Genomic DNA, 25,841 nt, shown 5'->3' with positions numbered 1-25,841 from the left:
CAAACACAAACGCTTGCACACATACACACACACACATACACACAAACATATACGCATGCAAACACACACACGCACAAACACATATGCACACAAGCACGCACACACACGCACGGTAGGCCGGTCATGTCCCTAAAGAGATATTTTGTTTCATAAATTTTAGCCTCAGAAAACTTGAGCAATAAATGACGACTGACTGGTCCAGAAAGCCAGCCAATCATGCAAACTGATACATCATAGCAATGTGAGTTTCTCCCCTTTCTGATTGCACAGTCTTGTTGGTGGCCTTACCTTTGATCACTGATCAGCTTATGTATCACATTCTCTGGCTAAATTCCCAAAATGCTGTCCCGAGCTTGTGTTGGTTGTTAACCATCTGCCTTGATTTTTTATTTTTTTTGTTGTTGTTGTTATGTTAAGTTGCTGAAAAACAAGGGTTTGTGTTGATGGCATTGTGTGTTTACACAAAACTGTCAAAAAGTCAAAAATTGCAACTTCATTGGTTTTATTTTTTTCCAAAGACTGAGCCTGTTAAATTGTTTTCCAGGCTACCCACCTGTTCGCTCTACTTCGTTTTGTTGTTGATGTGCTTCTGCAATGTAGCTGGTCAAGTTACCTGGCCTGATGGATGGCTCAGCTGTTAAGAAAAAAGAAAAAAGAAAACCACTACCTCAGGAGCACACTTATGATCGATGCCTATCATCACTGCATCCCATAATCATCTCTGTCGTGGATATAGGAACTGTAAAAGGTTTCTGAGCTTCTCCATGACAACCTGCTGGCCGTTACCCAGATTGCTGCATCTTGTGACCTTTAGCCTTAGCGATCGCTGTATATGACTTCGCTGAAGGGCTGTTGGGAAAGCCAAACTTACCCTTTACAAGTTATGACAGATAACTTCCAGCCAAGCAACAGCACAGATCATTCTGTATCCAGCCAATAACAGCACAGATCATTCTGTATCCAGCCACTAACAGCGCAGATCATTCTGTATCCAGCCAATAACAGCGCAGATCATTCTGTATCCAGCCAATAACAGCAAAAATCATATCTCACCAGAAAGGTAGGACAGGCAGATCAGTCTATCCCAGTTTATATCTCACCAGAAAGGTAGAGCAGGTTGGTAAGTCTATCCCAGTTTATATCTCACCAGAAAGGTAGAACAGGCTGATTAGTCTATCCCAGTGTATATCTCACCAGAAAGGTAGAACAGGCAGATTAGTCTATCCCAGCTTATATCTCACCAGAAAGGTAGAACAGGCAGATTAGTCTATCCTAGTTTATATCTCACCAGAAAGGTAGAACAGGCAGATTAGTCTATCCCAGCTTATATCTCACCAGAAAGGTAGAGCAGGCTGATTAGTCTATCCCAGTTTATATCTCACCAGAAAGGTAGAACAGGCTGATTTGTCTCTCCCAGTTAATACACTGGGACACTTGACTTGTATGCTTGTTTATTCGTCATGACCACACTCACTTAGGCTTTACAAAGCATTGCAATGGTGACATGTTGATTTTGGTAATTATTTTCAACACGAAACGTGGAAATCATTGTTGGTCAATCAACATAATAACGAAAGAGCCTAAAAGCTATTGAGAAATGGTCAGTTGAATGAGGCCTATTAGTACTTTCATCATGGGTGGCGCGGTAGTGTAGTGGGTAGCACTGTTTCCTCACAGTCCAAAGATATCCGACATTAATTGGAGACTCTAAATTGCCCATAGATGCGAATGTGTGAGTGATTGATGAGTGAATGGGGTGTGCCCTGTGCTAGATTGGCAGCCTGTCCAGGGTGTATTCCTGCCTGTCGCCCAATGCACGCTGGGATAGGCTCCAGCACCCCCCGCAACCCTTACCAGGAATGAGCGGATATAGGTATTGGGTGGATGGAGTACTTTCATCATTTCAGTGTCTTACATGACAGTGTCTTTAAAAATTGAAATGCAAGTATTTTGATGTAATTCAATGCAAATAATGGAGTGAAATCTAAATTAAATCATTTGAACAACAAGTAGTAGAGCTTTTAAAATACCAATTTAATGGAAGAACAGTCCTGAATTTAACCAAGCACAGCAATTTGTAAAGGTACAGACAACTATTCTATATATTTGTATTTATTATTTGTTTTCAATGCTAAACATATATTTATGTGAAAAGCTTAAAATGTGTTCATATGTGAAGGTGTGAAAGTACTAGCTAGTTGTAGATGCATGGCAAAAGACTGGGATGAAATAGACAAACATAGTTGTGAACTTGTTTGTCATGAACTTATTTTTTAATTAGTTTTTTTTATAAGCCTTAATTTCTTGTAAAGCCTGGTCAGCAGCTACTTTAGTATCCTATAGGTGGAGTTTAAAGCATGCTGCGTTAGGGACTATACTAACGAGTATGAGGGCACAGTGCAATCAGGACTATACTAATGAGTATGAGGGCACACTGTAATTAGGACTATACTAACAAGTATGAGGGCACACTACATTAGGGACTATACTAATGAGTATGAAGGCACAGTGCAATCAGGACTATACTAATGAGTATGAGGGCACACTGTAATTAGGACTATACTAATGAGTATGAGGGCACACTGTAATCAGGACTATACTAACGAGTATGAGGGCACAGTGCAATCAGGACTATACTAATGAGTATGAGGGCACACTGTAATTAGGACTATACTAACGAGTATGAGGGCACACTACATTAGGGACTATACTAATGAGTATGAAGGCACAGTGCAATCAGGACTATACTAATGAGTATGAGGGCACACTGTAATCAGGACTATACTAATGAGTATGAGGGCACACTGTAATCAGGACTATACTAATGAGTATGAAGGCCCACTGTAATCAGGACTATACTAATGAGTATAAGGGCACCCTGCAATCCAGATTAAGGCAATTTGTCTTGATCTACAGCTGGAAAATTCAGATTAAAAAAAAATTCAAAATCCCATGCTAGCCTCCAAATTGAAGTCACACTACAATTATTATTACCATTATTTTTATTATTTATTTTTTATTATTATTATTTATGTTGCAGGCCAAAACTCCTGGAGTTGGGTTTCTGAAGATACATGCCCCCTGGCACGTACTTTGTCGAGAAGCGGAGTTCATGAAGCTCAAGATGCCGACAAAAAAAGTAGGGTTCTGCAACTGATTCACTGTTCTACCTGCTCTGAAGCACGTCTGTTTTACCGTGTCACCTCTTTGACCGTGTCACCTGTTTGACCATGTTTTACCTGTCTTACCCTCCATCTGTTTGAGCGTGTTTTACCTGTCTCACTCTCCACTTGTTTGACTGTATTTTACCTCTCTCACACACCACCTGTTTGACTGTATTTTACCTGTCTCACTCTCCACCTGTTTGACTGTATTTTCCCTGACCCACACACCACCTGTTTGACTGTGTTTTACCTGTCTCACTCTCCACCTGTTTGACTGTATTTTACCTGTCTCACTCACCACCTGTTTGCGTGTGTTTTACCTGTCTCACTCTCCACCTGTTTGACTGTGTTTTACCTGTCTTACTCTCCACCTGTTTGACTGTATTTTACCTGTCTCACACACCATCTGTTTGACTGTATTTTACCTGTCTCACTGTCTACCAGTTTGACTGTATTTTCCCTGACCCACACACCACCTGTTTGACTGATTTTTACCTGTCTCACTCTCCATCTGTTTGAGCATGTTTTACCTGTCTCACTCCCCATCTGTTTGACCGTGTTTTACCTGTCTCACTCTCCACCTGTTTGACTGTGTTTTACCTGTCTCACTCTCCACCTGTTTGACTGTATTTTACCTGTCTCACACACCACCTGTTTGACTGTATTTTACCTGTCTCACACTCCACCTGTTTGACTGTAGTTTACCTGTTTCACTCTCCACCTGTTTGACTGTTTTTTACCTCTCACACACCACCTGTTTGACCGTGTTTACCTGTCTCACACACCACCTGTTTGACTGTAGTTTACCTGTTTCACTCTCCACTGTTTGACGTGTTTTTACCTGTCTCACTCTCCACTGTTTGACTGTATTTCCTGACCACACATCCACTGTTTGACTGATTTTTACCTGTCTCACTCTCCACCTGTTTGAGCGTATTTTACCTGTCTCACTCCCACTGTTTGACGTGTTTTACCTGTCTCACTCTCCATCTGTTGAGCGTTTTTTACCTGTCTCACTCTCCCCTGTTTGACTGTATTTACCTGTCTCACACACACTGTTTGACTGTTTTACCTGTCTCACTTCCACCTGTTTGACGTGTTTTACTGTCTCACACACCGCCTGTTTGACTGTAGTTTACCTGTCTCACTCTCCACCTGTTTGACGTGTTTACTGTTCCTCTCCCTGTTGACTTATTTTCTGACCACACACCATCTGTTTGACTGTATTTTACCTGTCTCACTGTCTACCTGTTTGACTGTATTTTCCCTGACCCACACACCACCTGTTTGACTGATTTTTACCTGTCTCACTCTCCACCTGTTTGACTGTATTTTACCTGTCTCACACACCACCTGTTTGACTGTATTTTACCTGTCTCACTCACCACCTGTTTGAGCGTGTTTTACCTGTCTTACTCTCCACCTGTTTGCGTGTGTTTTACCTGTCTCACTCTCCACCTCTTTGACCATGTTTTACCTGTCTTACTCTCCACCTGTTTGACTGTATTTTACCTGTCTCACACACCTCCTGTTTGACTGTGTTTTACCTGTCTCACACACCACCTGTTTGACTGTAGTTTACCTGTCTCACTCTCCACCTGTTTGACTGTATTTTACCTCTCTCACACACCACCTGTTTGACCGTGTTTTACCTGTCTCACACACCACCTGTTTGACTGTATTTTACCTGTCTCACTCTCCACCTGTTTGACTGTGTTTTACCTGTCTCACTCTCCACCTGTTTGACTGTATTTTCCCTGACCCACACACCACCTGTTTGACTGTGTTTTACCTGTCTCACTCTCCACCTGTTTGACTGTATTTTACCTGTCTCACACACCATCTGTTTGACTGTATTTTACCTGTCTCACTGTCTACCTGTTTGACTGTGTTTTACCTGTCTCACTCTCCACCTGTTTGACTGTATTTTCCCTGACCCACACACCACCTGTTTGACTGATTTTTACCTGTCTCACTCTCCATCTGTTTGAGCGTGTTTTACCTGTCTCACTCTCCATCTGTTTGAGCGTGTTTTACCTGTCTCACTCTCCATCTGTTTGAGCGTGTTTTACCTGTCTCACTCTCCACCTGTTTGACTGTATTTTACCTGTCTCACACACCACCTGTTTGACTGTATTTTACCTGTCTCACTTTCCACCTGTTTGACCGTATTTTACCTGTCTCACACACCACCTGTTTGACTGTAGTTTACCTGTCTCACTCTCCACCTGTTTGACTGTGTTTTACCTGTCTCACTCTCCACCTGTTTGACTGTATTTTACCTGTCTCACACACCATCTGTTTGACTGTATTTTACCTGTCTCACTCACCACCTGTTTGCATGTTTTACCCATCTCACTCTCCACCTGTTTGACCGTGTTTTACCTGTCTCACTCTCCACCTGTTTGACTGTATTTTACCAGTCTCACACACCATCTGTTCGACTGTATTTTTCCTGCCTCACTGTCCACCTGTATGACTGTATTTTACCTTTCTCACTCTCCACCTGTTTGACGAAGCTCTTTGGATTTGTTCTCAGGTGTATGAGGTCAATCAGGGAAGAAACCTGTTGGAGAAGATCAACACATTCTTTAAAAAAGTGACAGAACCACTGCAGCCCAATGTAGAAGAGACAAGGACAAGCAACTTGAAGCATCTTTGCTACACCTTCTCTAGAGAAAAAAAGCACCTGTAAGCAATTCCCTTCACTATCTTTAGACAAGAGCAGCACCTCAGTGTTGGTTCCCCTGTTGTATCTTGTGAGAGGATATCCAGAATCTAAGGTTTTCCAGTTTCTAGTTTCTGGTTTTTGAGACAAAAACTATCAAGGTCATCTATATTTTTTTAATGGGAAAATTATGTTAAAATCAGTCTTTTCACTCTTTTCATCTAGACATCTGAAACTTTCTACAGTGTCTAAACACCTTGGTTGGAATCTATATTTTGGTTGCTGCTATCTTGAATTGGCAGCCATTTTGGATTTTGTTTGGTCATTTGCTTTTTACTTGTCCACCTGGCTGATTCAGCTTCGGACAGAACCCACCAAACAAAACGGACCACATTTTGTGACGACTAGCCGTATGGTGGTGCAATAGCAGTCTTTAAAATTTCCAAGATTAAAAATGTATTCCTCATTTAAAATTTGGGAGGTGAAACTATTCAAACCAACTTTATTTATTCCATCCATCCTGTAATGAAGTTCTTGGTGGTTAGGAGTTTGTCAACAATATGGGGTGTCTGGTCAGGACACGGAGGCAGGAAATTCTTTTGGGGGTTTATTATAAATGGAATGCAAATACACAGGCACAGGCAATCTCTGTTCTCCTCTTAGGTTTAAACCAGGTGGGTGTGCATGTGTGTATGTGTGTGTGGTTCTAAATAAGGAAAAAGAAATACAGTTAGCCTACTTCTATACTTATTATCAGCTGAACATTACAGGAAATAAACGGTGCTAATCACGCAGCTTACTAAAACAAGGAATATTCTACCATATGTAGATGCACTGTCGCAGGAAACACTCTAATGTACTAGCATAAATCGCCAATGTGGTAAATATAAAGAATACATGCTACCTAAAATTAAACATTCTGCTATAAAATTACTTCAGACAATGGATTAGTAAAAATCTAAATCTAAATATCCTTGACGATAGAGAAAGATGTACTACTGCCGTTTATGCGCACACAAAGAAATTAAGCTAGAAATGACCGTTAAACTGATTAACTTTGCACAAAATTTAACCGCGGCAAGCGCGAGCTGTAAACAAAAGGGCGTTGCCTAGCAACAGGTTAGGTCTTCACTGTCCATACTCTGAGCCTTTTGCACACATCCGATACCTATATTCACTCATTCCTGGACGGGGTCGCGGGGGGTGCTGGAGCCTATCCCAGCGTGCATTGGGTGAGAGGCAGGAATATACCTTGGACAGGCCGGCAATCTATCACAGGGCACACACACCATTCACTCTCACACTCATACCTATGGGCAATTTAGAATCTTCAATTAGCCTACCTGCATGTCTTTGGACTGTGGGAGGAAACCGGAGTACAATAAATAACTATAGATAAATAAATAGGAAACCCACGCGGACACAGGGAGAACATGCAAACTCCACACAGAAGGCCCCAATAATGAATTATTTAATTAATTATTTATTAATTTGCTTATTTTATTTATTTGTGTTGTGGTTTTCACAGAAACACTGTCACAAAGTCAATGGAAATAATTTTTAAAAATGGACAAAAAAACAGGCATGAAACCTCAAAAAGAGAGAATTTGAGGTAAAATCTTCCCCAATGGGAAGGAAACTCGAGATTAACCTGGCTATAGAGGGGAAGCCCATTATCCACTGGCCAGCCTAGTGTAATAAATACGAAGAAATATTAAAAAATTCATCAAACTGGTCCTTTAAGTTGATGGCATGACCATCGATCACAGTTGTAACATATATATATATATATATATATAGTCGGAGTCCACCATCATGGAGTCTCTGTGAAATGTGTCCTAGGGCTGTCAGCATTGGCCAAAAATGACATTTGAATATTCCTTCTAAAAAACACATACATTTGAATATAATCAAACATATATAACAATTTTAAATGGTGAGTTACATGCCAGAATTTGACCAATTCTCAGGCTGTGTTAGTTGTTAATTATGTCCACAAAACATCAAATGCATGCAAAAACATAACTAGCATATGTAGGTTCATTGTATTTGAACATAAACATTAACACAGTCATGTAAAAAATAAATAAACATTAGCATGAACATTCAAAATTGCCTTTAAGATCTACGTACAGACCACTTTTATAATGATTTCACTTAAATACAGGCGGGTCGGCAGAGTTCTGCTGGGAAGGCCTGGTTGAAATCGAGTGAAAACTCCACCCAGGAGTCACGTTTGCAATTGTGAACGTACCAAAATGGAAAAAAAACACAAAATCCAATCGGACAGGGACACAGTACACGCAGTGAATAAATACCCAGCCGGGGACTCTATGAACTAGACTTGGTTTATTGGCTTGAGACTTGTATCCATTGGTAGGACTACATTTAAAAAAATGTTGATTTTTGAGCTAATATTGCGTTCAAGCTGGAAAACTGCTTGAATCATATTGTTCTGGATGATTGTAAGTGTTTTTTATTCTGTATTGGTACAGCGCATGGTCAAAAGTATATGGACACCTGACATCCAAAATCTCATTCAAAATTACGAGCATTAATATGGAGTTGGTCCACCATTTGCTGCTATAACGACCTCCACTGTTCTGGGAAGGCTTTATACTAGATGTGGGAGCATTGCTGCAGGGATTGGCTATCATTCAGCATTGGTGAGCTCAGGCACTGATTGGCCAGTTAGGCCTGGGTCACAGTTGGCTTTCCAATTGATTCCCAAGGTGTTGGATGGGATTGGATGGGATCAGGGCCCTGTGCAGGTCAGTCAACTTCTTCCACATTGATCTTGACGAAACCATTTATATATGGACCTTGCTCTGTGCCTGTGGGAATTGTCATGCTGAGACAGGAGAGGGCCTTCCCCAAGCTGGTGCCACAAAGTTGAAAGCACAGAGTATGTCATGAATGTCATTGCATTAAGACTTGCCTTCACTGAAAATAAGAGGCCTAGCCCAAACCATGAAAAACAGCCCCAGACCAAATGGTGTTCAGATACTTTTGGCTATATAGTGTATTTTTTTTAGAAGGATTAGTGCAGCAGTATATTAGATGTAAATTGACCAGTTGGTGGGGCTGTAGCAAGGAATTGAGTTTTCTATATTTAAACAGCCATAACATTTGCCCACATTTTTGTATAGATGAACTTTGAATGAATAAAAAAAAACATTTAAAGTTGTACGGCACATGGGACTGAGCAAGACAATATGGTGTTTATTGGTGTATTTGGACTCCACAGTTGCAGCTTGCAGCAATAATAACAACAACAACAACAATAATAATAATAATTATTATTATTATTATTATTAATCAGGTCATTAACCTCTTCTTGGTGAAGGGGGTAAACATGAACACCCCCACCACACAGTCATGTAGGGTTTATAAGCAATACTTATACTTATAAACCCACATGGGGACTTTATTTGTGAGCAGGAGCAGGAGGGAAGGGAAGGGCTGGGCTGTGGAGAGTCGTCTCCTCTGTCAGACCATCATGCTAAGCCCTGCTACTCACCCCAGTTCCTTAGTGCTTATTAATAAATCCTTACATATTTGTTCCAAGACCATCCAGTGTAGTTTTGTGAAGTAATGAATACTAAACATGGAGCAGTGAAACGATGTTGCATGTGTCACACATGCCAAGTGCCTCAGACCCGCTTTTCTCTCCTGTGGCTTCCACAGGTTTGACCTGTCGGACAAAGACTCCTTCTTTGACAGTAAAACAAGAAGCTCAATTGTGAGTATAAGCATGAAACCATCAAAACCTTAACATTCTTATTCATCACAAATGCAGAATGGCATAAAAAGGCAAACCTTGCTTCAGTAATGTAGTTTGCAGAAGGCGGTGGACTCCACCCAAATTAAATACACCATAGATACATAGCATTTGGATTATAGTTGTCATTAAGGCCAGGTCCATAGCACATGGGTTGCCGTTGTTATTAAGCCCGTATCCATCGTGCATGTGTAAGTTGTTAAGGTCAGAACCATAGCATACATGTCATGAAGACCAGGTCCATAGTGTATGGATTCTAATTGTTATGTCACAAACAAAGACTTTACTTTCCAAAAAAACACAGGGAACCAACAAGAGGCCATGAAGGGCAATTCTCAAAAACACAAAAAACTCTGTTGATATAACAGAAAACACCAGAACTACTCAAAATCCGAAAACACGCAGAGCTCAAGGAACACACAAGGGCAGAAACCAGTCAGGGCAGAATACAGGAGGATCCAGCGCCAGAGTCAGGCAAACAAAGAATTTAAATAACTTAAATAACCAGAGGCAGGTGAACTCAGTGCATAGTCAAACACAGAAAGGAGAGGGAGAGGGAGACACAGGTGAGAGGATTAACACCGGAGGGGAAAGCAATGAGACAAAACGAACCAAAATACAAAGGTGAGAAATGGCGGCCCAAAAAAGGAACGAACGAAAAGAAAGGGCAGAATCCTCACAGATTATTAAAACCAGATTCATAGTGTATGCTCTCTAATAGTTAATTTTCCCTGTTTATTGACACACACACAAAGCTTTGTTAATCTTTGACGATCATTTTTGTGTGTTGTGTGTGTGGGGTATTATATAAGTGTATATAAAATAATTTTGCTGTAAGTCATGGCAGTTATGAGTGTAAAGCACAAAATGCATAAAAGCCAAATACTTATGCTGCTGACCAAATCCCAACCTCACGAATATTCAACAGCAAACAATCTAATGTTGACTGACAGAATGTAACTAGTGATTTAAATTCAAAGTCGCTATATGTCCCAAATGAACAGTCAAAATCAAAGTGACTGTTTAAGATTTGTAGTTGCGCACACCACTGGTTCTTTTTCCAGGAATTACCAGCCTGCTTGGTCATGGAGTATATACGGCTGCTTACCCCTTACACGATGTGAGTATTGTCACACAATTGCTTTTGAGAGTAAAACTTACAGTACATATGGCTGATTTGATTTTACCAGAATTCATATTAACAAAAGGGTAGTCTAAATTTTACACTCTACTACATGTTTATATATGTGTGTATATATATATATATATATATATATATATATATATATATATATATAGAATTATACAAGTGCCAGTGAGGATAAACCATGTGATGACAAACATTTTTTAACCTAACTTTGACAAATGATTCCAAGTGTTTTTTTCCTGCTTTGCACATTGAATAATCGCCAGAATTAATTTACCAAAATGTGTTTGTGAAGAAGAAACAGGGAAGAGTGCTGCCTGTGGTGATGTGTTTTAGAGTGAGTGCAAAGGCTGATGGGAGGAATGTGTGGAAGGACTGCAGGCTACCATGTGAAAGCCAGCCTAAGGTTGTGTTGTGAGCAAATCCCAGTGTCATTATTTCAGGGGGATGTCGATGGTGAAAACACAGAGCTCAACGACAGGAAGGTAAAAGACACGCTAACCTTTTGCTTATCTTGTGTCAATCATGTTATTACACAGTTTCACTGTCTCTATCTAGGTCAGTGTTATTACAGTTTCACTGTCTCCGTCCAGTTCAGTGTTATAACACAGTTTTACTGTCTCTGTCCAGTTCAGTGTTATCACACAGTTTGACCCTTCATTCACACACTTTTAAACCTCATTACCGGATAGTTTTGGCTCTGAAAGCTGTGGAAAGCAGGGCCAGTCTCCCCGCTGGAGAAGACCCCAGTGAGCAAGCGTAGATCTGTGTTTACTGCTGAAAGGGAAATCTCTCTGAAGCTCCGGAACAGTCCGGGCCATCTGGGAATCCTCAGAAGAGTGTCCGGGCAAACAGAGAGCCGTCTGCCGAACGGCAGACCTGCCCAGGCCCCCTGCAACAAAGGGCCAAACACGTCCCAGCCAACATTTTGCACAGCCTCGTCCTCCCACAAGAGTTTACTCTACTGCAATGAACGCTGCTGTGGTTTGACTGCATGCACACTCCAGGACGTGCACTACCTGCCAGTGAATGGGACACACAGGGCCATAGGGACATTAAAGGAGTGTGTTTAGGGATGTAATTTCCTGTTTTAAATAGGTTTCTTTTGAATGGAGTGAGATTTTGAGCGTAATTTCATTTTTCGATTGATATTAGTTTTGAAAGGATTGTGATTTTGAGTGAAATTTTGTTTTGTTTTTTATTTATTTTATCTATGAAATTGATGTGATTGGAGTGAAATAGTTTTTTGGTGTTTTCACTTGATTTTAGGCATGAAAGGAGGGTGATTTGTAGTTTTATACAATGATTTAAATTGATTTCTTTTGGAAGGGGTGTGTTTAGAGCTTCTTTCAAATTGGCTTGTTTTGAAAGACTGCTTTGGAATATAACTTGATGCTTGTTGTGGTATGTTGCAGCTTTTGTATGAGGAATGGGCCAGCTACAGTGTGTTCTACAAGTATCAGCCCATTGGCCTGATCAGGTGAGAGTGCATTGGTTCTGAGTCTGGCTAATGGCACCTTGGGGCAAGTGTGCATGTTTATCTCCTAACTGCCAGTGAACATGTTTATCTCCTAACTGCCAGTGAGCAAGTTTATCTCCTAACTGCCAGTGTGCATGTTTATCTCCTAACTGCCAGTGAGCATGGTTATCTCCTAACTGCCGGTGAGCATGTTTATCTCCTAACTGCCAGTGAGCAAGTTTATCTCCTAACTGCCAGTGTGCATGTTTATCTCCTAACTGCCAGTGAGCACATTTATATCCTAACTGCCAGTGTGCATGTTTATCTCCTAACTGCCAGTGTGCATGTTTATCTCCTAACTGCCAGTGAGCACATTTATATCCTAACTGCCAGTGTGCATGTTTACCTCCTAACTGCCAGTGAGCATTTTTATCTCCTAACTGCCAGTGAGCATGTTTAACTCCTAACTGCCAGTGTGCATGTTTATCTCCTAACTGCCAGTGAGCATGTTTATCTCCTAACTGCCAGTGAGCACATTTATATCCTAACTGCCAGTGTGCATGTTTATCTCCTAACTGCCAGTGAGCACATTTATATCCTAACTGCCAGTGTGCATGTTTATCTCCTAACTGCCAGTGAGCATTTTTATCTCCTAACTGCCAGTGAGCATGTTTAACTCCTAACTGCCGGTGTGCATGTTTATCTCTTAACGGAGTGTAGCACAGTGGGTGAGGAACTGGACTTGTAACCGAAAGGTCGCAGGTTCGATTCACGGGTAGGACACTGCCGTTGTACCCTTGAGCAAGGTACTTAACCGAAATTGCTTCAGTATATATCCAGCTGTATAAATGGATACAATGTAAAATGCTATGTAAAAAAGTTGTGTAAGTCGCTCTGGATAAGAGCGTCTGCTAAATGCCTGTAATGTAATGTAATGTAACTGTCAATGAGCATGTTTATCTCCTAACTGCCAGTGTGCACATTTTTCTCTTGCCAGTGAGTATGTTTATCTCCTAACTGCCAGTGTGCACATTTATATCCTAACTGCCAGTGAGCATGTTTATCTCCTAACTGCCAGTGAGCACGATTATTTCCTTACTGCCATTGAGCATGTTTATCTCCTAACTGCCAGTAAGCATGTTTATCTCTTAACTACCAGTGAGCAAGTTTACCTCCTGTCTGGTAGTGTTCAAATTTCTTGACTTGACTCAGTCATTTTGTGTCTTTCAGAAAGTACTTTGGAGATAAGATTGGTCTCTACTTCGCCTGGTTGGGGGTGTACACCCAAATGCTGATCCCTGCTTCCTTGGTGGGGATCATCGTCTTCTTGTACGGCTGTGCTACAGTGGATGATGACATTCCCAGGTCAGCTCGTCTGTCCACCCTACTCACACATCACAGGAAAGAGGTGCCTCACATCGGTTTCATATTGGTTTATACTAAATGAACCCCTTTACTTGTTTCAGAGTGCAGTTTCTCCCACTTTACTCCTGTTTCAGAGTGCAGTTTCATTACTGCTGTTATACTGTACCTTTCTATCAAGTGTGTACTCTAGTGTTGATATCTAGTGTGTACTATAGTGTTGATATCTAGTGTGTACTGTGGTGCTTATATCTAGTGTGTACTGTGGTGCTTATATCTAGTGTGTACTGTAGTGTTTATATCTTGTGCGTACTCCAGTGTTTATATTTAGTGTGCACTCTAGTGTTGATTTCGAGTGCGTACTCCAGTGTTTATATTTAGTGTGTACTTTAGTGTTTATATCTAGTGTGCACTCCAGTGTTTATATCTAATCTGCAGTCTAGTGTTCATATCTAGTGTGTGCTCCAGTGTTGATATCTAGTGTGTACTCTAGTGTTACATTACATTACAGGCATTTGGCAGACACTCTTATCCAGAGCGACGAACAACAAAGTGTATAACCATAACCAGGAACAAGTGTGTTGAAAACCCTAGAGGGAAGTACAGTACCAAGTTCAGGGAACGACCGCGTAGCTTAACTTGGACCCTGTGAGTTAATCTGATCAACACAAATGAAAGAAGCAACAAAGCAGTCTATGCAAATAATACAAGCCATAATTAAGTAGGCAAGAGTGCAATAACTAAGTCAACTAAGAAACAGCTTACCTAGCTACAACCACTAGTGTTGATATCTAGTGTGTACTGCAGTGTTGATATCTTGTGTGTACTCTAGTGTTGATATCTAGTGTGTACTGTGGTGCTTATATCTAGTGTGTACTCCAGTGTTGATATCTAGTGTGTGCTGTAGTGCTTATATCTAGTGTGTACTCCAGTGTTGATATCTAGTGTGTACTGTAGTGTTTATATCTAGTGTGTACTCCAGTGTTTATATCTAGTGTGCACTGTAGTGTTGATATTGAGTGTGTACTCCAGTGTTGATATCTAGTGTGTACTCCAGTGTTTATATCTAGTGTGCACTCTAGTGTTTATATCTAGTGTCTACTCCAGTGTTGATATCTTCACATTTTTATATCCATGTACACTTTATATTATATTCGTACAGTATGTACGGAGAATGTGAACTTGTGTTTTTGAAGAAGCGATTATGTAAATGAAGCACAAGCCACCAGCCATTACGACTGTGTGACGTAACTGGGTTCCTGTACTGGTATGACTTTCACTCTTCCCACAGTGTTGAAATGGGGAACTGAAAAGCAGGAGGATAAGAGTTATTTTAGTTTAAGACAAGTGCCCCAAATATATCCATCTCTCTATGAAGGGGACCTGGCCAAGAAAGCAACATCCATGAATACAAAATGCTCAAGAATATACCATTTTTGTAATAGCTATGAAAATGAAATGTAGACATGATAAAAATTTAAAAAATTAAACCATCCATAGCAACTGCTCAGGGACTGTTGTGTGAATTACGCAGAGGGCAGAAGCAGCCCTGCTTTGACCCCATCCTGCAGCACGTTCCAGCAGCACAGGGCGTGATCAGTGGCTGTGTTCAGACCACGTGTTGGGGTGCTAACGTTGATGCCCCTCCTGCTGCAGCATGGAGATCTGTGACCCCGAGAACAACATCACCATGTGCCCCTTGTGTGACCGCGCCTGCAGCTACTGGAAGCTCAGCACCGCCTGTGCGACGGCGCGAGCGAGCCACCTCTTCGACAACCCCGCCACCGTCTGCTTTTCCGTCTTCATGGCGCTATGGGGTGAGCTCTGGGCTCAGAGTGAGCAACACACACCCACCCACACACACACACACACACACACTGTGTCACCAACACACACACACAGTGAGCAACACACACCCCCACACACACACACACAGTGAGCAACACACACACACCCACACACACACACACACACACACAGAGTGAGCAACACACCCACACACACACAGTGTCACCAACACACACACACACACACACACAGTGAGCAACACACACACACACACACACACAGAGGGAGAAACACACCTACACACACACACACACACACACAGTGTCACCAACACACACACACAGTGAGCAACACACACCCACACACACACACACACACACACACAGTGAGCAACACACACCCACCCACACACACACAGAGGGAGAAACACACACACACACACACACACACGGTGAGCAACACACACACAGTGTCACCAATATACACACACACACACACAGTGAGCAACACACACCCACACACACACACACACAAACAGAGTGAGCAACACACACACACACACACACACACACACACAGAGTGAGCAACACACCCACACACACAGTGTCAGCAACGCACACACACAATAAACACACAGAGTCAGCAACACACACTCACACACACACACACACACACAGAGTGAGCATCACTTACATGCACTGGCCAAAAAAACAGAGCCCCTTGTCTTTTCAAAATGTAGTTTTGTATTTTAAGGTACAATACAAAACTAGCGTACAACCACAGTTGAATGAAGTCAAATATGAATGTCAAATATGAACTGATTTGTTTGTTTTTTTTTTTTGGTTTTTTTCTGAGACACATTAAAGTGGTACCTCTGCTCTCTACAGCTACTATGTTTTTGGAGCACTGGAAGAGGAAACAGATGGGACTCAACTACAAATGGGATCTCACAGGATTCGAAGAAGAGGAGGTGAGGCAAGACTGTTTCTAATTCTCTCTCTTTACTAAACACATCCTACATGTCTGACACCTGCATCACCACCAAATTTGACTTACAAGTCTGGAATGTGTAAAATAGTAAAACAAACATACACATAAAAATTAATTAAGTAATTAATGTTTTCAATCACTCAACAGAAAAAAAAGAAAAAAAGAGGTGGCAAGCCATTAGTGGCTTGGGGTCCAATTTTATAGGAAAGCATGCCAAAAAAGGCCTCTAAGTCTGTTGTCTTTTAAATCATGTTGAAAACCCCATTAAAATAAATAAATAAAAAAATAAACTTTCTTGTAGCCTTATATAACTATTATAACTGTAAAAAGGAACAATCTATTGATGGAACTATAGAACTGAAGAATAGCTGAAAACTGACATATTACAGAATCTGAATCATATACTGTACATAAACAGATTGATATATAATAAAGTTGTTTGTTCTGTATGTATATATTTGTATATTCTAGGAAGAGGGTTAGATCTATTAATTTAAAAAATAATCCATAATCTAATGATTTGATGTTTGCAAGTTAGAGATTGGTGTTAATCTTCATCCATTAGATGAATGTGTATATTGTCAATAATAATATTAAAGCTGAGAGCGAATTGATGATATTTATTTCCCTATTTGTTTTATTTGCTCTTTGGTTTGCTGTAGGAAGCACTTAAGGTTTGAATTAATTTATTTACCTGTTTGACCATGCCAAAAGGAAATATAATTTCCCATGCACAGTTTCTTGAGATTTGCCTCACGTTTGCATCCACCCACAGGCCTTTTCCCACAGTTCACTGCTAAGCAGCCTCTGGAATTCTCTCTGTCAGTGGCCCTTGTCCCTTCTAGCCAGCGTAGCTCCTTCCTGTTTACTCTGTTATCTCCTTGTTGTGCACTCTCTCTCCTTCCTGTTTACTCTGTTTCCTCCCTGTTATGCACTCTCTCTCCTTCCTGTTTACTCTGTTTCCTCCCTGTTATGCACTCTCTCTCCTTCCTGTTTACTCTGTTTCCTCCCTGTTATGCACTCTCTTAGTCATTTGGTCTGTGTCACTTTATCACTTTGTACCTCTTATATTATGCACATGTGAGATAGCTGAAAATAAAAAGAGCAGGTCTTAGGACTGAATGTAAGGTCTACTGTACACTGACTGGCTCTGCTCAGACTGTAAGGTCTACTCTACACTGACTGGCTCTGCTCAGACTGTAAGGTCTACTCTACACTGACTGGCTCTGCTCAGACTGTAAGGTCTACTCTACACTGACTGGCTCTGCTCAGTCTGTAAGGTCTACTCTACACTGACTGGCTCTGCTCAGACTGTAAGGTCTACTCTACACTGACTGACTCTGCTCAGACTGTAAGGTCTACTGTACAGTCATCATTATTTGATGTAGAGTAGAAACATTTTGAACTACGAAACAGTGAAACCGGCACCTGCATGAGCACAGTAACTGTGCTGCATAGATCTTGGTCGGCCGCGGCATATAACCATCCATTCATTATCTATACCGGCTTATCCTGCTCAGGGTCACTGGGAGTGCTGGAGCCTATCCCAGCATGCATTGGGTGAGAGGCAGGAATACACGTTGGACAGGACACAGGGAGAACATGCAAACTCCAAACAGAGAGGCCCGGGCCGGGATTCGAACCCGGTTCCTTATCAGTCTCATCTGTCATCAGCCCGCTTGGCATCTTTGGTATTTTCACTTCTGTGTATTCTGACCTAGGACCAGCCAAGGCCGGAGTACGAGTTCTGCGTAATGCAGAAGCGCCTCAGAAAGGACCAGAAGACCCAAAAGGTAGGGATGTCGCCCCGGGGTTTTCTGTAAACTGCTCTTGGGGTTTGCACTGACCTGTTGGGGTGTTCTCTAAAGCATTGGAGTTTTCTTTAATGCATTGAGGTTTCTCAAACATCTTTTGGTTTTCTCTAATATGTCGAGGTTTCTGTATCATATTTGGGTTTCTCTATGTGGCGGCGTCTTGTCTAATGTGCTGGAGTTTTCTCTAAGGCGTGGGTGTTTTTTGGTCTTATGTTTTTTTTATTTTAAAGTTCTAAGAATTGATATTCTACTCTACGTAGCGAGTTGCCTTGAGTATTACAACGTAGAATTGTGCATAAAGTTTGGACAACATTCCCCTTCAAATTTAAACAGCCATTTAAAATGGTGGCCGGCCTTCAGTGGTACCAGAGCTGGTGAGAAATACTAGATCAGCTGTTTAACAGAGACATCTCCTTTACCTTACTTGCTGTGCTTTATTTCCCTGCTTCTGTTTTCCGGCCCTGGTGCGGTGCTGTGTTTGCATCCTCCTGCTGTTAGAGGCTGCCGGAGCGAGCGGAGGAACCCATAAACAAGTGGAAGCAAATGGTTCAAACTGCCCTGGCGGGGCTGACGCTGGTACTATCATGTAACCCCCCTCTCAATACTTCCCTGGTCTGTCAAGATGAACATGTGGTTGGCCTAGAGGGGCAACTCAACTCCTGTCAATGCAAACCAGTGCAATATATCATTTGACACCATTTTGTCTGATCTGAACCTGTTCATGGAGATGTCAAATCTGGCCACTTCTCACCCATTTAGGGGGTGCTCCATTCAAGGCTTTATAACTCCAGATGTGAGCATCACAAATACATTTAAAATGGCTTAAATGAAGCAAGGCACTTAGTTTAGTATTTGTATTAGATTAAATTATATTCAGAATTCAGGTAGAAATAAAGAGCCACAATTGCAATTATATGGTGAAAATTCAAAAATGAAATTGTTCTCTTTCAGTTTGAAATGAAATACTGAGCGATCGTGTATATATAACAGGTAAAACTACATTTATCCTATCATAAACTCATTTTACTACAAATATGCAAAACCTGTGGGTGACAAACGGATCTACTAAAGATCTATCAAGCAAAAAGTAAGTACTGTACCCCGATGTCCCTTAGTGTCTCCAAATATATCCAAAATATATAAGTTGTGCATTGCTATTTCCATTCCATACTAACTGTTCGGGTTGTTAGCCGCCAATGCAAATGTGCTGTGCATTATTAGGGAAGTCAAACAGTTGTCTCTTATGGCCAAATGCGAATGTAACAATATGAAAAATATGACAGTGAAAATTATTTAAATGTTGCATGCAGTAATACGTACATATTAATATATATTCTTGCTAGACTTCATGCTCCCTGTACTTATGATCCTCATCTCAGAGAATTTTCTTTATTTTCTTTAGCCATGCTGATGAGTTAGCAAAATCAGTAAAATCTTCCAAAAGACGAGGATAAATAAAGGATCACGGCTCAATAGCCGTGAGAGCAACTCCCGCACACAAAGGATCCTAAACAACAACAAAAAAACACAGAGTAAAAAACCACTCCGAAGGACCCCCTTGTCCAGCCGTAAAACTGGCTCGCGAAACCAAAAGCGACCCGTGAACACCAGGGCGAAAAAAGAAAAGGACCAGTGGTACAGAGGCGAAGCTCTGGTACCAAACCCAAAACTGGTCTCAAATGAAAAGACAACTGAGTAGCAAAACTTACTCAGCGAAAAGAAACAAAATACATTACCCAGGATAACGTCCCGATACCCACCGGCTCACACGAGCTCAAAATAAAAGTATAAATGCTCTTAAGGCGTCAGAATGCGCTCACTGCGCTAAGAGACTGACTCGCCTTAAGAGGACACAGAACCAACCACAACACAGTTCAGTAAACCGTCCACCTCTACCTCTACCTCTACCTCTACCTCTACCTCTACCTCTACCTCTACCTCTACCTCTACCTCTACCTCTACCTCTACCTCTACCTCTACCTCTACCGTACCGGCTTTGTGTTAACAGGATTTTACACAGAAGCGCAGATGGCTGTTCTGTCAGTGCTTATAAAGGCACCTCCCCAGGTGAAAATAATTGGGAAATCAGACACCTGGAACAAATTAAGAACTTCTCAAAGGCCAGGTGCCTTCTAGTGGCAGCACAAGGCCACTACACCCCAGAACCATGACACCTACAGAACGCATATTCCTCCAGAAAACATATGTTTATACTTGGTTGTCAAGTTCATTTTACTAATGTACAAGTTCTTGTATATTTTCTACTTACAATAAATACTGCATGTAAAATACATATTGTACATACATACATAGAGAACTTCTTTATACCCATGGGGACATTTCCCTTGCAGCATGTTGCATTCACATTTACGAACAAACATTTATACCAAGAAACAAACAATCATTCACGCAACAGAAAGGCTGGCCAGCGAAATACATACATACCAATACAAATTTGACCTATTCAGGCCAATCAGTTCAATCAATCTTGACACTTACAAACTCATCCACACATATGTTTGGCCTGTTCATGTACTATATGCTTATACACGCAGGGCCAAGTGAGGAAACATTGGGTAGCGTTACTTTGAATACAACTTCTTTAATTTTGGTGAGAAAGGCCTATATTGTTTGTACTACAGTAACTTGACGTCATTTTGATGTCAATACTTTTATTGGCAGGCCTAGATTTAACCAGTTTGAATGAATGGGTTATAGACAGTGCTTTGTATGTGTGAGTAACTTGACATTTTTGTACATTGAAAACATGTTTTTTATGAGATTTTATTTTCTGAGCCGAGAATGATTGGATCAAAAAATCAGTTGCTCCATGTTGTTTTACATTGCTTCACTAAAATATTTGAAATGAGAGTTAGTTCTACTATGAACTTTATTTGTATATCATACCAGGCTGCTCATAGCCTGGTAGACAATCTGATGCAAGGAATATATCCCAGAATCAAAAAAACAAACCATAGATTCTACTATACGGAAGCCTACACTACCAGGAAGATATGATAAAAAATAAACTACTATTTCTGAAAATATTTTCTCTGCAAACATTTGTCACCAAACACGTATGTGTAATGTCAAAAAACAAACAAACAAACAAAAAAAAGCTTTTTCCTGCTGAGTCACACTTAAAAGAACCAAACAGATTACAGGAAATAAATCTCACAAACTAACATCCAATTTTTAGGTACTCTGCCTTATACTACAGTATAATATACAATGGTCAAAATAAAAATGTCACATCTTGACAACTGTGAAGTATATTTGTTTTTGTTCGACATTGAGTACTCAATGAGGGCTTAACTTCACCACCGGTGCTTTCTGGCCGTATGTAACCTCCAAAACCAGCCAGGTCTGTTTTCTGCTTTTGGGCTGCCCTAGGGCCAGACAGTGTGCTCACGATGGCTCTGAGCTGCCCTAGGGTCAGACAGTGTGCTCACGATGGCTCTGAGCTGCCCTAGGGTCAGACAGTGTGCTCATGATGGCTCTGAGCTGCCCTAGGTCCAGACAGTGTGCTCATGATGGCTCTGAGCTGCCCTAGGTCCAGACAGTGTGCTCATGATGGCTCTGAGCTGCCCTAGGGTCAGACAGTGTGCTCATGATGGCTCTGAGCTGCCCTAGGGCCAGACAGTGTGCTCATGATGGCTCTGAGCTGCCCTAGGGTCAGACAGTGTGCTCACGATGGCTCTGAGCTGCCCTAGGGTCAGACAGTGTGCTCATGATGGCTCTGAGCTGCCCTAGGTCCAGACAGTGTGCTCATGATGGCTCTGAGCTGCCCTAGGTCCAGACAGTGTGCTCATGATGGCTCTGAGCTGCCCTAGGGCCAGACAGTGTGCTCATGATGGCTCTGAGCTGCCCTAGGGCCAGACAGTGTGCTCATGATGGCTCTGAGCTGCCCTAGGGTCAGACAGTGTGCTCATGATGGCTCTGAGCTGCCCTAGGGTCAGACAGTGTGCTCACGATGGCTCTGAGCTGCCCTAGGGTCAGACAGTGTGCTCATGATGGCTCTGAGCTGCCCTAGGTCCAGACAGTGTGCTCATGATGGCTCTGAGCTGCCCTAGGGTCAGACAGTGTGCTCATGATGGCTCTGAGCTGCCCTAGGGTCAGACAGTGTGCTCACGATGGCTCTGAGCTGCCCTAGGGTCAGACAGTGTGCTCATGATGGCTCTGAGCTGCCCTAGGTCCAGACAGTGTGCTCATGATGGCTCTGAGCTGCCCTAGGGTCAGACAGTGTGCTCATGATGGCTCTGAGCTGCCCTAGGGCAGACAGTGTGCTCATGATGGCTCTGAGCTGCCCTAGGGTCAGACAGTGTCCTCATGATGGCTCTGAGCTGCCCTAGGGCCAGACAGTGTGCTCACGATGGCTCTGAGCTGCCCTAGGGCCAGACAGTGTGCTCACGATGGCTCTGAGCTGCCCTAGGGTCAGACAGTGTGCTCATGATGGCTCTGAGCTGCCCTAGGGCCAGACAGTGTGCTCATGATGGCTCTGAGCTGCCCTAGGGCCAGACAGTGTGCTCATGATGGCTCTGAGCTGCCCTAGGGCCAGACAGTGTGCTCATGATGGCTCTGAGCTGCCCTAGGGCCAGACAGTGTGCTCATGATGGCTCTGAGCTGCCCTAGGGCCAGACAGTGTGCTCATGATGGCTCTGAGCTGCCCTAGGGCCAGACAGTGTGCTCATGATGGCTCTGAGCTGCCCTAGGGCCAGACAGTGTACTCATGATGGCTCTCAGCTGCCCTAGGGCCAGACAGTGTGCTCATGATGGCTCTCAGCTGCCCTAGGGCCAGACAGTGTGCTCATGATGGCTGCCCTAGGGCCAGACAGTGTGCTCACGATGGCTCTGAGCTGCCCTAGGGTCAGGCAATGTGCTCACGATGGCTCTGAGCTGCCCTAGGGCCAGACAGTGTGCTCATGATGGCTGCCCTAGGGCCAGACAGTGTGCTCATGATGGCTCTGAGCTGCCCTAGGGTCAGACAGTGTGCTCATGATGGCTCTGAGCTGCCCTAGCGTCAGACAGTGTGCTCACAATGGCTGTGTTTGAGTGTCACTACCTGCATGCGATGCCTTGCCTGTGACACGGTGACCTTTGCCACCGTTGACCCTGTTAGCTCTGTCGGAATGTTGTTGTTCCATTCTGAAGATTTCAACCCTCATCATTTCTATGTATTCAGAGTGAGGCACTGCAGCCTCCTGGGTGGCTAATTTGGTTAGGGCACCATGCCTTAAGGTTAAATCTGGACCGTGACAGTGCCGAATGTGGCCGGTAGCTTCATAAGGCAATGCGCAATTGGTGGTTGCATTGCCCAGGATATGGGTTCAGTTGATTAGGCATCCACACTTCATTGCTCTCTAGTGACCCCTGCTGGTTGATAAGCCTGCTGGTGCCCATGGACTGAACACCAAAGCCGCATTTGAACGGTCTTCCTCTGACACCACTCTTTGCGTAGCTGTAACCTGCAGTATGAAAAGAAGCAGCTTCACGTGTGTCAGAGGAGAACCACAAATGTCCACACTCCTGAATTAGCAGTGGGGCTCACACATGAACACAGCTGTGGTTGCAAATAGTTGGTCAGTCCAAATTAGGGTGGGAATTGGACATTGAACTGCCCCAGGTTGGGTGGCTATTTATATATACATATACACACAATATACACAGTATATATATATATATATATATATATATATATATATATATATATATACACAGTATATACAGTATATACCCACTGTTCTACTGCACCCCCTGCCCCTCCCGCTGTTCTATTGCCACCCCTCTCCCTCCCACTGTTCTACTCCAACCCCTCTCCCTCCCACTGTTCTACTGCACCCCCTCCCCCACCCGCTGTTGTGCACTGGGGATGCTTCGATGGAGTCTTGTGGAGTCTGAAAATCGTGACTGTTTAAAGTCTCTGAGCGTACTTAAAAAAAAAAAATTTTTTGAAACATGCATAAATCCACTCATAGAATCCTGCTTATTTTCTTACAAAGAATTAATCATTACAAATGTATTGGACAAACCTGCTTGTAGTCTGTTTTCAATAGCCTAATTCTCTCTGCATAAGCTGTGCAAAGGCGGTATACGTAAAGTGCAACTGAGTATCTGCATCTTCACGGTTGCATTGTAAAACCAGCCCTAGGCAGTTGAAAGAGATTTCATCCACTCTGCTCAGTAGATTTGTTGCCCACCGGTATCGGCCAATGCTGTTCGCATGACATCAGACTCTGTATCCATGCCCAAAGATCCGATTGGAGCATCCCCATTGTACAGCACCTCCCACACCCACTGATGGACTGTAGCACATCATTAGTGTCCCTCTGTTCATTTTACTGTACCCATAATTAGGCCCAGATTTAGTCCAGCCGCAATGGATTTTGTCTTCATTTTGAACAGGTGCTATGCAATATCCTAGTTTATGGACATGGATCTTTCAGTTCAGCTAACTTTTTAACTTCTAATCTCAGGCTGAAAAGGAAAAGATAGGTGCCTTTTTGGTAATCAATGTTTAGGACAAAGGTCACATTGGTGAGGCTGAACTTTGTTTTTGTTTTGTATTCATAATTAATTTCCTCTTTCAGGGAAATAAGGAAAAGCTGACTTGTAGAGACCGGTGTCAAGCCTATATGACTAACCTGGCCATGATGCTGCTAATGGTAGGTCTTTCCTTTGTGCTTATTTCACAATGGAAATGGATGTCACCTCATAAATGTGCATATTTTAAGAGCACTCGGAGGCTTTAGAGTAAGTTGCTCTGCAAACCAAAAAATAAGTCTCTCTCTCTCTGTCTGTCTCTCTCTCTCTCTCTCTCTACTTCTCTCTGACGCTCTGTCTCTCTTGCTCTCTCTGTCTCACTCTCTCTCTTGTGATCTCTCCCTGCCTCCCTCTCTCTCTCTCTGTCTCTGTCTCCCTCTCTACCACGCTCTCTCTGTCTCTGTCTCTGTCTCCCTCTCTCTCTCTCTCTCTCTCTCTCTGTCTCTGTCTCACTCTCTCTCTCTCTGTCTCCCTCTCTCTCTCTCTCTCGCGCTCTCTGTCTCTGTCTCCCTCTCTCTCGCGCTCTCTCTCAGGTTAGCCTGACCTTTGCCATCCTGTTTGGCATCATACTATACCGGATCTCCGCCAAGGTTGCCCTGCACATGAGCTCGAACCCCACCACCCGCTCCAACGTGCGCCTGACGGTCCTCACCACCTCCGCCATCATTAACCTGGTGGCCATTCTCATTCTGGACGAGGTCTACGGGGTGGTCGCCCGCCGGCTCACCGTCCTGGGTCAGTACGGGTGCGTTGCCCAGGAAACCACCCCTCCCGCATCTGGCTGCCCGCCCGGCCGCCGTGGTGAAGGCTCTCATACAGGAGACATTGTGCATAAATCTGGGTTGCATGTTTCAGGAGTTTGTGATGTGACATTGTGCAGAAATGTGTTGCACGCGTTCGGTGTACATGATGAGACATTGTGCAGACATCTGCATTGCAGGTTTTAGGTGTTTATGGTGTGACATTGTGCAGATGTTTGTGTTGCAGGTTTTAGGTGTTTATGGTGTGACATTGTGCAGACATCTGCAGTACATTTTAGGAGTTTATGGTGTGACATTGTGCAGAAGTCTGCAGTACGTTTTAAGAGTTTGTGATGTGACATTGTGTGTCTACATAGCATGTTTTAGG

General features: G+C 42.7%; 1 protein-coding gene across 1 annotated transcript in view; it reads left to right on the top strand.

Annotated features, from left to right (window-relative positions):
- Nucleotides 1–25,841, top strand: part of ano1a (anoctamin 1, calcium activated chloride channel a) — a 75,820-nt gene that overhangs the window by 13,375 nt on the left and 36,604 nt on the right. The window contains 12 exon segments of the mRNA XM_064313526.1: nucleotides 3,041–3,139; nucleotides 5,704–5,855; nucleotides 9,520–9,616; nucleotides 10,677–10,733; nucleotides 11,204–11,245; nucleotides 12,176–12,240; nucleotides 13,450–13,584; nucleotides 15,238–15,398; nucleotides 16,257–16,339; nucleotides 18,081–18,152; nucleotides 24,761–24,835; nucleotides 25,247–25,448. Coding sequence (XP_064169596.1) covers nucleotides 3,041–3,139; nucleotides 5,704–5,855; nucleotides 9,520–9,616; nucleotides 10,677–10,733; nucleotides 11,204–11,245; nucleotides 12,176–12,240; nucleotides 13,450–13,584; nucleotides 15,238–15,398; nucleotides 16,257–16,339; nucleotides 18,081–18,152; nucleotides 24,761–24,835; nucleotides 25,247–25,448 — 1,240 coding nt within the window.

Source organism: Anguilla rostrata, chromosome 16 (assembly GCF_018555375.3).
Source record: "Anguilla rostrata isolate EN2019 chromosome 16, ASM1855537v3, whole genome shotgun sequence".
Classification (NCBI taxonomy): Eukaryota; Metazoa; Chordata; class Actinopteri; order Anguilliformes; family Anguillidae; genus Anguilla; species Anguilla rostrata.
The sequence above is the reverse complement of the archived record's forward strand: the minus strand, read 5'-3'. Positions and strand labels throughout refer to the sequence as shown.